This window comes from Magnusiomyces paraingens, assembly GCF_902498895.1.
Source record: "Magnusiomyces paraingens strain CBS 517.90 genome assembly, contig: contig3, whole genome shotgun sequence".
Taxonomy (NCBI): domain Eukaryota; kingdom Fungi; phylum Ascomycota; class Dipodascomycetes; order Dipodascales; family Dipodascaceae; genus Magnusiomyces; species Magnusiomyces paraingens.
This window is the reverse complement of record NW_022474069.1, coordinates 4,205,001-4,217,852: the sequence shown is the minus strand read 5'-3', so window position 1 is coordinate 4,217,852 and position 12,852 is coordinate 4,205,001. Positions and strand designations below refer to the sequence as shown.

Sequence of the window (12,852 nt, the reverse complement as noted above, 5' to 3'; positions counted from 1 at the left end):
TATGAGTTTATACTTATGTCGTAACTGAGTTTATAATATAAAAATCTAATAATAGATGTTCTGCTACTATTAAATCTGGAAAAAAAGATATCAGCATTATCAATGATTGGAGGAAGAATTGCCTTATATCAAAAAAAAAAAAAAATCCTCAAGAGTAGCAAATATGTGTCCATATACAAAATTCAAAACAGAAAGTTCAAAAACAATCTAGTCTGAGAGAGACAGCTCATAATATTATTAAGGAAAAATTTTTTATAAAAAGGATTTTGCTTATAACATTTAAACTAATTTCACGTTTCAAGCTAAGAAGAAAATTAAAAAGTGTTGTTATAGATTCAAGCTTAGAACAAATGCTTTATATATAGTTATTATTAAATAACTAATTTCAATTTTCTTTTCCCGATTAGTCAAAAGATAAAACTTTCCTCTCATCTTTGCTTAAACAAACCACCATTTGTGATCTGACAATAATAATAGAATTATGAGAACCAATTGCAACCTTTTATAACTGCTATTGTTAGTTTTATATCAGTTATATTTGTAAATAAATTATTTTGAAACGGGTTATTCACTTAAATTATTACTTTTGTTTTTGTTTTTAGTAGTTCTGGTGTCATTCCATCTAAAATTCGTCTAACTATTTCCAAATCTCCACACTTGCAATTTTAACTATTTTTTTAATTTAAAACTTTTGAACTTATAGGCCAAACAAGCTATGTTCTGTTTGTTTGTTTGTTTTTATTCAAGGGTTATAGAATTATATAACATCAGCATCTGCGCTATCCTTCTTGTCCATACTATATATCTTTTCATTTTAATAATAAACTTTTAATTTTGGCTTCAACATTGCATCTCCAACAGCCCGAAAATAAGTCCTGATGCCTGCTTACGAGGAACAGGGGGTTAAAAATAACCAAACCTTCCCAACCTATCTCCACTTGTCTTCATCAACGCTGTAATTGTATTTCTTAATCCCTCCAAGCAGAGATAAAGCTTACAATCTCTTGTAAGCCAGTTAAACTGTTTAAGAGAGTCGACATGTCCATCTCTGGAGATATCCGTTTCAGTCCTTTTCTTTCCTCTTCAAGCAAAGGACACTCAACTAAAATGTGATGAACTGTTTCCAGCTCTCCACATTTGCAGTTGTAACTATCCTTTTCAATTCCAAACTTTTTAAACCATGCGCCAAAGTTGCCATGGCCCGTGCAAAATTGAGTAATATTACTCAAGATCCTTCAAAGCTATGTTCGTTTGTTTGTTTGTTTTTATTCAAGGGTTATAAAACTATATAACATCAGCATCTGCGCTATCCTTTTATTGTCTGACTATGTGACTTGCCGGTTTTCATTTGTACCTTTTTAGTACGGGTGGTTTCTGTTCTGTGCGTCTCCGGTAGCCCGGAAGATGGGCCCTGATGCCAGCTTACGAGGAACAGGGAGAACCAGTCTGTCGGTCCCAAAACCTTCCCAACCCATTTCCACTTATCTTCACGGACGCCCATGTATTTCTTAATCTCTTCCGTCAGAGATACGGCCCGCAATCACCTGCAGGCTATTTAGACTGTACGGAAGAGTCGGCATTCCTGTAACCAGGGTAGCCTATGGTTTTCAGTCTAGGTGTATACTCCCGTACACATCCTCAGGAAAAAGGGGGTATTCTGGGAATCGAACCCAGTATCTTCCGCTATCGAGCGAACGTGTTACCCTTTACACCATCCAGCCCTTTCCCCTCAAAGCTATGTTCTAATAAACTAATGGAAACCTATTTTCAATATAATCAGAATAAAACTATACAGGTTTGTAAATTTAACAATAAATCCGATATAGTGTAATGGTTATCACCTCACGCTCTCACCGTGGAAATCGGGGTTCGATTCCCCGTGTCGGAGTAATTTTTACTTATCTTTATCTTTTTTTGTTTATTTATTCCTTGGAATTGATCATACTCATGATATGAGGTTGCTGTGAAAGTTAAATTTTGTAAAGTCAAGTTTCTGTTGTAGTTTTTTTTTTTTTGTCATGTATCTTTGTTATAAAATAGATTTTAACAAAATTTTGTTAAAATCAACTTTAAAGTTTATTTAATAATAGTAAGTTAAATCACGTGATTTCTGAATAAAATCCGGTAACAATTTTTTGGGAACTTCCTTTTGTATACCGGATTTCCTTCATTCCCATTACCATTTAATATCGTTATATGTACCAAATTGCTATGCTATGCCCATCAGCACTTACCTGATTCATTTAAATATTGAAAAATTTACATTATTATGCATAAGATGGCATGATATTATTACATGAATCGTCTAGCTTTATTGAACAGTTGCATTTTTAAGAGTGGATCTAGATCCCTGGATTTGTGAACCTCATGCAATCGATCGCTTGAGAATTGAAAACAATATGTAATTTTTAATTATATAAAGACAACTCAAGTTCAATTTTTAAGATAAAATTTAACATATTTTTTTTAATACTTTGTCGTTCTTTCATCAAGCTGATTATATATATATTTTTTGGGTTTGTTTTGAACTGTGTATGCTTTGAATTGTTTTTTGAATTAATAATAACCTATCCATAATATTTTTTGCTTTATTTTAGTATTATAAGAGACTTTCTGCGGTTTATTAAGTTGTAATGCTTACTGCAAACAAAATTGAACCTGTCAGTCGAGCCAGTAATGTTGCCCTTAACTCTGAATCAGTGACTGATTTCTCAATTTCTACCAGTCAGTCATCTGATAGTGCTTTACTATTGATTAATGGAAACAGAAACTTCAATCCCATCACCAATGATAGTCTAAATATATACAGGAATAGTTTAAATTCTGTTTCTGCTGCTTCTGTGATGGAGGATGTTCAGATTAACCAATATAACACTTCGTTTGTTTCTGGTTCCCAGCCTAACATATACCCTATTACCTTAAACCAAATGAGCCATGTTATGCCATATTATTTTCCAGTGGTTGTTAATTCAACTACTGGGTTTACTGTTTCTCCTAGTGTTTATTCTACTGCTTTTAGAAACATTGCTTTCAATACCACAGAATTTATTTACGGTCAAAACACTGCCTTGTTTCAATACAACATGAACCCTAATCGCGTTGGACCTCTTGCTTTACAGTCATTCTCTAACAATATTCAAAGCCATAATATTCCATTTATTAACATGAATACTAATTCTAATGAAAGTTTACAAGGATTCATTTATGGTATACCTAATTCAAATATCTTTTCTGACCAACAGATTTTTGGCTCTTGTCAGCAATTCAATAATTTTTTTACTCCAAGTGGGGTTCAACAAAATAATCAGTCTAATAATTTTTGCTCTCACTTACTTTCAAGTAATCAAGAAAGTGCAAACTTTTTAAATGTGACTCAAAATGGTGTTTTTGATTTGGCACAATCGGTCACAGCTAATTCTTTATTGACATTTGATGGTACTGATGTTAGGTTTTTTTTGGAAAGTTTTGAAAATGAAGCAACCAGAGCAAATATTCCAATAAGTGAATGGGTTAATGAATCAAAAAGATGTATCAATTTGGAAATTTGGAAGTGGCTTAATCTGGAATCCGTAGCCGATTGGGATGATTTGAAGAAAATATTAAAAGCAAGGTATTCTTTCCCCAATTTTTTGGTTACAAGATCAACCTTTTATGAAGTATTGGACAAGATTCTTTCATTTTACAATTTGGACGATTCATTTTCAGCGAACGGAAATGATATTGCGGATGGGATTTTACAAGTTAGGGTTCTTATTAAGGCTGCTGAAAAGCGGTTTGGGTTGGCCCCTCAAGATTACCAAATAGTTTTTAAGAAGCTTTGTGATTGTATTCCTAGTTTTACATTTATAATGATTTCTGTTATTTCAGATCATTCGGTGTATCGCTGGCTTGCAGGGAAAAAAGACGTTAATACAGAGCTCACAACAATTCATTTTCGATTTCTAGAGGCTTTAAACATAACTATACCGGCGTTTAGGAACTATATTTCTCCGTCAAAAACCAAGGCGAGTTGTTCAAATTCGGAGAAGCAAAGCAGTTTGACTTTACAGAAATGAGTTTTTTAACATGAGAGAAGTAGAACAAAAATAACAAAAAGAACAAATTTTGCTTTATATTTTTTTTATAATGATTTATAGTGAACAAGGTAGTAATCTGTTATAAGATCTGTTGCTGAAAATTGAATTTGAACAAAAATTTCCATTATTTTGAATAAAATTTGCACATTTGATACATACTTTTTTTTTCTTGCAATGCTCATTATCTTTATAAGAATGATTTTGGTTTTGGAAAATTGCAGAGTATAAAGAACAGAAATATAAAATCATGTTTTGATTTCCAATTTAATGAAGTGGAATTTTTTTCCCCCTTATCTTTGACCGGTTTCTAATGTGGTAGAAAATGAATCGATTCATGATGATCATCATTTGATGAGTTTTAACATTTATGTCAAAACTTGTAAAAATAAAAATAGTTTTTTTTTTCTGAGTATTAACAAAAGATTTATCCAACGTTATTTGTTGGCAGAATAATAACTCTACAAAACCATGAATTTGAAAAGTTAACTCTAACCTTGGAGCTTGGTAAGACCCCAGATCTTTAACTTTCGGTACCTTTGACAATTAATGAGGTTTGGATGTTTTTTTAGCTTTGAACCCTAATATTTTTTTTTTTTCAATCTTTTTTTTTTATTCTTAACATTAATTTGTAATTTCAATTCTATCTGAATTGACACTTAATTCATGTGGGCTAACGTCCCGGCCTACTGAAAACTTGATTATAATCAAGTTTTAACATTAAAATTAATGTTGATTCAAATTATTTAAAAACTATGTAATAAAGAGTAACAGTTTCAATTTATGCCAGAACAATGGTGTTTAGTTTTTTTTTTTTTTTCTATTGGGCTTTCAGGGACCGCTTAAAGACACCAGAAATATTTAAAGTTCCGAGCATAAAATTGTACCGGGAGTTTACTGAGTTTACTGGATTTACTGGGTTTCTGGTTGAAGTTTAGCTATTAGATTTTAATATAGTAAGAATGTGTCAGCCCTACACATAAGCCAAAAAGAAATCGACTTAATGCAAAACCTGGTTTAATTCTTTTTGCCCAAGAAATCTCACAAAAAAATAAATAAAATGAATAAGGTCATTAAAAAATTTAAATAGTTTTTAGAGTTATTAAAATTATTTCTTCTGGTAACTGCTTAACAATTATTGAGTTTGTAGATGCTATTAGAGGATAGAGCAATGCCAAAGTATTGTTTGTACAAACTTGCAGTTGATTGGTTTGAACTTCAAGTGAATAAATATGGGATTCTTTTTCTTAGAGAGGAATTGATGTAAAAATTTTAACTAAATGGTAGAAATTTAGGGAGATGAAGAAATCTAAATCTCCCAGTTTTCTAAATCCAAATAATAAATTTTAGTTATTAGAGATTGCTGATTTTAACTAACCAAGACTTTTGAGCACGTTAAACAAATTTTGGTAACAGAAGAAGGTATTTTTTTTTTCAAAAAATAGGTTAGAAAGAAAGGAGATGTTGAGTAAAAGTAAATATAAATGGCATGTATTCACATTGTCCACTTGAGTTCTTATTTATCTTAAAACAATTTATTAAACAATTTGTTTTTTATAATTATTTAAAATTGTTGATACAGACTAATCTTATGTTTTCCTTTCTAAAGAATTGAAAAATTAAACTAAGATTTGAAAAGAATAATTTATTAACAACTATAATGAACTATAAATTAATATCTTCAAAATAATTAATTATTAAATATTATAGACTTAATACAGGAGGAGCCCTTATAAGCTTTGTGATTGCCACAGGTAATGCAAAGACCGTACGTTTTACGATATTTGTCTTCAACAATTGGAACAGCCTTTGAATGGGAAATAATATAGGGGATAGAATTTTCTGGGAAATTATAGTGTCTGTCGGGGATTTCATAAAATGGAGTGAATCCTAAAAAGTACATTTTCCTATCCAGGCTTGGGAAAATTGAATGGATTTTAATGGATTATTACCACAGTAAAACCCATATGCCTTGTTTAAAACATTCAATACAACTTCTGTTTTTTCATTGGTATCAATGTTAGAGCGATCAAACATTAAATCATCATTGAAAACCCCCGAGCATACGATCATAATAATGAGCCGGTGTCTCCAGGTTAATTTAGCAAAAAAAAGAAACACTTTTCCATAATTTGATTCTTTAAACTTCTCAACAAGTTGTTCAAAATCTTTTTGGAAGGTTTCAAATAAAAATCCGTTTTGGTGGAATTCGTCCCAATCTCTTAATCATTAGGCAAAAGTGTAGTATTTATCGGCAAAAGTAAATAAATCAAAATCAAAATCAAATGTCAAATTTATAATATGTGATTTCTGAATTTGAATTTTTTTTAAATCATCATACAGTTTTTCTGGTATGCACTTGCCATTGATAATTAGCTTGCATGTGTCGATATAGTAATTTTGTAAATCAATTAAAGGATCAATTGATAATTCTTCAGGTTCATAATTTTTATCGTTTTTATTTAATTGTTTAAAATCAACAAGCATGTCTGGTTCGTCCAAAAAAGAAAACCAATAAAGAAGATGTTTTTTTCTTAGGGACGTTGGTATATTACAAATTTGATTCAATAGGGAATAGATTCCAATAGTGATGGGGAAACCCATTGTTTCTATAGAAAAATTTGTTTCAGGACATTTTTTTTCAACGGTAGCTATTTCTTCTGGGTCGCTCATTGTATCGATGGTAGCCACCGAACTTGATGGTGACGGCCAATTGTTAGTTTTTCCTAATAATGAGGTCATAGTTAATAGAGAAATTGGTAGTTTAGGACAGAAAAAAAAAAGAAAAAAAGATGGTATTTATAATTGAAATTGTCTATAATTTCTGAAGAATCAACTTTTGAATATTGATTATTCAGAAACAAAATAAAATAAAATAAAATAGAGTAAACCTTTAAATAGAATTTTATTTAGCGTAAAATCAAACTGCCTCCCTTGGTTTAAAACTAAAAAAGAAAAGGAAAAAATATCTTTTTTTTTTTTGGTATATCTAAAGCAACACTAGCACAATTTGTTAAAAAGGAACATGCCTCGACAAAAGTACGTGGATATAACTTGGTGCTGTAGGTACAAATTGCTGATCTGTTGCAATTCAATTCAATGCAATTGGGACATTAACAGGTCTCATTAAACTTCTTATTTTAGTATATATATAGTTAGATACATTCTAGCCGAGAGTGTTTCTGTTATGACTTGAATACATTTATTTGCAGCTTCAGAATCCCTTAACAAACGCTATTGAGTATTTTGGGTGGGACTATTTTACAACTGTGTCAAACAGTCTCACTAGAGAGTTTACCCATTGTAAGTAAAGGGGCTTAAAAGAGACAATTCAATTGAGGCCAGCAGTGCAAACTTTGAGCTGAAAATGAGGGGTAACAGGGTTTAGGTTATTTGACAATAATTGGGTCTTTCTATTTATTTTATTTTATTTTATTTTATTTATATATATATATATATATATGCACTGGTTGCGAAAGCCCATTTGTCAGGAACAAAATTAGTGGTTAATTGGATAAACGGGTAAAAAAAACGATAGTCTTTGGTACTTTTTATATAGTAAACTGTGAAACGATAGATGGTTAAAGGAAAAAAAAAAAGAAGAAACACTTTTTATTTTTAATAATTATTATTGATATTTTACTTTTTTTATTCTTGGTGTAGTGCAAAGTAAGTATAATTTAGAGGCTAATAAAATTTACATTTTTTTTTCATTTCCAATGTTTGGTAGGATTGTTTATTTCAAAGAAAAAAAAAAGAAAAAAAAAAATCAATAGTTGGAACCGAGGCGTTGTTGATACCATTAAAATACAGTCGATTTTTTTCCATTAGAAAGGGTAAGGAACCGCACGGCATATACCAATTGGCAGGATATCAAGGAATTAGATGATATAAGAATCTGATCACAGTAAGGAGGGTATATTTCATAAGAAGCAGTTTATTTTATTTTTTTTTTTCAAAGGTACTTTTGATATTCAATTGATAAAGATTTTGAAAATTCAATTGATTGGTATTGGGGCAATTGAGTGCTGGTTGGATTTTTTCTAATAGTTTTTTTATTTTTTGAGACAGGTAAATGAAAATATATATATATATATATATATGTAGCACAAGAAAAGAAATATGCATTTGAATGATGATATAGGGTATTTATAATCATAATTACAAATAAAATGAATATAGTGATCAATTGAATTTTTTATATTGAATTGCCAAATGTTTTTGATTGAAAGAAAAAAAAAAGGTCTAGGTAAAATGACTTAGTGATGGTGAATTATATATATATATATATATGGGACTGTCACCAATAAGGAGATTAATTATTTGAGGTCTGGACAGTTGCAATTGGAAAATAAATTATTATGTGATTTACAAAGAGATTTTTTAGGAAATACCTAAAGTGTAGGAGAAGTGAAACACATGTCAAGACGAGGATTTGACCTGCGACATACCAGGTAACTAGAGACTATATAGTCATTAAAGGATTACTGGGGTGAAAACAAGAGTCTGATAAAAGAAGAATTTGACAGCGAACATGTGAATTGTGAAAGATCGTGACAAGAGGCCAGCATGTTGTTATTTTTATTTTTTTTATTTGGTTCGTTCCTCAAAATAGATAAAAAAAAAAAAAAAAAAGCAATCAAAGACAGGTAAGTTACCGAGGATAGTGCACGCGCCAACCACGTAATGTTAATGCAACAAAGACACCAGACTGTAGTAGCAACGTGTGCAAATTGCCAGTTACGTGGGCGGGCATGAAAAGCCAAAGCCGAAGCCAAAAAAAGAAAGAAAGAAAGAAAGAAAGAAAAAAGGAAAGTGGCGGTATCGAAGTAGGATATTGTGAGAAGTAACAGTTTATATATATATATATATATATATATATATATATATATGATTAGTGTTTGCCTGGCAGCAGGATTTATATGATTTATATGATTTATCACTTTCTAGAAAAGTGACAGGGTCAATGAATAGGGGTATTACGACATGGCAAAGCTTTGCGAAGCCCTTATAAGGGTTTTATATATATTTATTTTTAAAAGGGTTCGATGGAAGGGGGGTTTAAAAATAATAATAATAATCAGGATAATCAGGATATGAAAAGAAATGAAAGAAAAAAAAGAGTGATAATTTTTTTTCTTTTATTTTATTTTATTTTTTTTTGTTTCTCAGAAAATAATTAATTTACTTTTAATTATAAGTTAAAGTAATTTTTTTTTTTTTTTTTTATATTTTTTCTCTAAAGAAAGTCTGATTGAATTATTTTGAAACAGTTGATTATCAAAAGTTTGAATGATTATTTTTGAATTTTTTTTTTTTTTTTTTTCTTTGATTTTAAAAAAAATAAATAAAACTCAAGGTTTAATTATGTGTATGTGTATAAGTGTGAGGAGAGGGTAAACCAAAATATTGAAATAAGTCTTAAAGTTTAAGTATTAACAACAAGTAAAAGCGGGTAATTTAGGAATGGTATATATATATATATATATATATATATATATATATAAGTAAATAAGTTAGTAAGTTGATATGAGATTCTAACAACGTTAATTATAAATCAAGTTACTTTTTAAGCAAAATTATATCCATCCATCTATTATCTACAATAAAAGAAAAAAAATTTTTTTTTTTAATTGAACCCTTTTTTTTGATTCGGTTAAAAAAGTCTCCAAGAGTTTTTGTGTTTTTTTTTTGGTAAAAAAAAATGGAAAATCATTGAATTTTTAAAAAGAGAAAAAAAAAAAAAAATAAAAAAAAAAAAGGTGAATTCCAAGTCCCGGCTTTAAAGAACATTTTCAATTTATTATATATATTGATCGTTCTTAAGAATTTATCGCCCTGTTAAAAAAAAAAAAATAGAAATATATATATACAGACGCCTTGAATTCCCTGATATATACAATTTTTTTATTTTTTTATTTCTATTTTTATTTCTATGTTCTTAATGTTTGAAAAGCTTATCATTGATGGAATGTTTGAACCCTTTTGAATTAACAATGTTTTTAAATAAAATAAAATAAAAAACGAAAATGAAAATGAAAATGAAAATGAAAATGAAAATGAAAATGAAAATGAAAATGAAAATGAAAATGAAAATGAAAATGAAAATGAAAATGAAAACGAAAATGAAAACGAAAATGAAAACGAAAACAGATTGAGTGATTATAAAAATTAAAAAAATTAAAAAAATTAAAAAAAAAAAGACTTGGATGATTTGAATGATTTTAAAAGATTTCCCAATTAATTATTTTTTTATATAATAAAATTGTTATTTATACCCGTGTTAGCCATGTTTGAAATAAGTCTTCCCGATTGTTCAAAAAAAAAAAAAAAAAAAATATTGTCGTCGTCGTCGTCGTCGTCGTCGTCGTCGTCGTCGTCGTCGTCGTCGTCAAAATCATCACCCGAAAAAAAATTAAATTAAAATAAAATAAAATAAAATAAAATAAAAAAATAAAAAAATAAATTTACAATCAAATGTCCGCGCGAATAATTAATTCCAAAGACAACAACAACAACAACACACCAGCAGATTCTATTTTTTTTTTCTTTCTATATTATGGAGAGAGCCTTTTTTTTTTTTGTTTTTTTTGTTTTTTAGTTTGATAAAAAGATGGACCAAAAAAAAAAAAAAAAATTTTGTTTTTTTACAATACAAATATATAAATAGGCTAGACTAGTAAGAAAAAAAAAGATTTAACGATGACTATTTTATATATTACTGGGCAAAAGAAATAAAAAGGACTGAATGACTACTATTACTACTACTGTTATTGTTGCCAAAAGCCCAGTTTGATAACAACAACAGTAGTAGTAGTAGTAGTGGTAGTAGTAGTTATCTGCAGGAATGCACAATGCAGCAATTGAATGAATGACAGCCAACCAAACGAAGTCCCAGATAACGCAGAACGGCGTAGTGTTTTTTTTTTTTTTTTTTTTAAATAAAAAATAAAAAGTAGAAAGTAGAAAGAAAGAAAGGAAAAAAAAGTTACATTTAAAATTTCTAATATTCTAATAACTAGTTAGTTTGTCAAAAAAAAAAAAAAAAAAAAAAAAAAAAAAAAGGTAAGCTTGGTTTAAGTTGATAGTTAATTGTTTTATTATTATTATTTTTATTATTTTACAAAGACTTTTTAAAGGATCTTAATATGATTTTTTGTTGCATGGGAGATTTTGATGGGTTAAAAGTGGAATTGCCTAATATGACTTTAAATATGTCAATTAGTGGAAAGAAGAGAGAGTTTTTTTTTTTTTTTTTTGACTATCTTAAGATATATATATCTTGTAAAAAGTTCATTTTGTGATAAGGTGATTTTTTATTTTTAATATTTTAATATATATATATAAACAAGTGGTTATTTTTAAAGAAAAATTTAAACAAAGAAGTAATGATATATATATATATATATATATATATATATATATATATAAAGGAATAGATATTTTAAAAATTTTTAAAATTCTTAAAATAAATAGTTAGTTATCCTTGTAAAGAATAAGGATAAAGAGTTAATATGCTATTTTAAATAAACAAAGACTTAACTGAAGAAGAAGAAGAAGAAGAAGAAGAAGAAGAAGACAAAAAAAACTAAGCTTTGATATTCTTAAATAAAAGTAATGTTTAAAAGGTCTTTAAGAGTGTTATATATATATATGATTGCTTGCTTGCTAAAATTCGTTATTGACATTTGATTTTGATCTAAATTTTTTTTTTTTTTTTTTTTTTTACACTTCATTAGAAAGTGTGGGGGGGGATTGTTTATTAATTATTTATTATTTTTAATTTTTAATTTTTATTATCTTCAAACTTCTATTATTAACATTAAAATTGCCCATCTCTCTTTTTTTTTTTTTTTTTTGAAGGTATATTTTATTTATTAATATAAAATATATAAATTATAATAATTTATAATAAAATAGTTTAAATTAATTTTGTATTTTTGTATTTTTAGAAACGATTGTTTTTTTTTTCTTAAATCAAACTAGTTTTACAAATATAAATATAAATACAAAAATAATATTAATTTCTGTTAAACATGCAGAATGATATATATATATATATTCTTTTAAGAAATTTTCTTCTTCTTCATATTGAAAATTATTATACCTTGGAATCTTTAGCCATGTGCCGCCTGGGAATGTTTTAAATAAAATTTTGGATTTTTTTTGGATTTTTTTTGGATTTTTTTTTTCATTCTTATTTTCCATATTTCAATTATCTTAAATGGAAAGTTGATGAAAAAAAAATTTTTTTTTTTTTTTTTTTTTTTTTTCAACATTTTAATTGACTTTTTTTTTTTTTTATTTTTTTTTTTATTTTTAAAACTCTTAAAACTTTAAGATTTATCTTAATATAATAATAATAAATAAATAAATATATACAAGCGAACATTTTAATGCTTAAATAACAAACAATGACGACATGTATAACCAGATTTTGGTATTTTTACTTTTTTTTTTTTTTTTTTTTTTTTGGATTTATATATTTTAATATTTTACAACTCAAGACATTAACCAAAAACGGTTTCTTTCTTTCTTTCTTTCTTTCTTTTTTATATAAACCTTATCATCTTCATTTTTTTTAATAAAAAAAAAATACCTTCTTCATCATTAAAAAAATTTTTTTTTTTTTTTTTCATATACAAAAATTATATACTCTTTATTAAATAAATATATCCTCTTCTTCAATTTAGAAACGTTGCAAAAGAAAAAAAAATAAAAAAAAACAAAACAAAAAACTTTCCCTTCTTATCTAGTAATATTTTTTCTTCTCTTACCA

General features: G+C 27.6%; 1 protein-coding gene across 1 annotated transcript; it reads left to right on the top strand.

Moving 5' to 3' along the window:
* Positions 1 to 2,633: 2,633 nt before the first annotated feature.
* SAPINGB_P004594 (uncharacterized protein) lies at positions 2,634 to 4,055 on the top strand (the record flags this gene model as incomplete). The annotated part of the gene is made up of 1 exon (XM_031999309.1): positions 2,634 to 4,055. One exon carries the CDS (start codon positions 2,634 to 2,636, stop codon positions 4,053 to 4,055), a length of 1,422 nt encoding a protein of 473 aa, XP_031855200.1.
* Between the last annotated feature and the right edge of the window lie 8,797 nt (positions 4,056 to 12,852).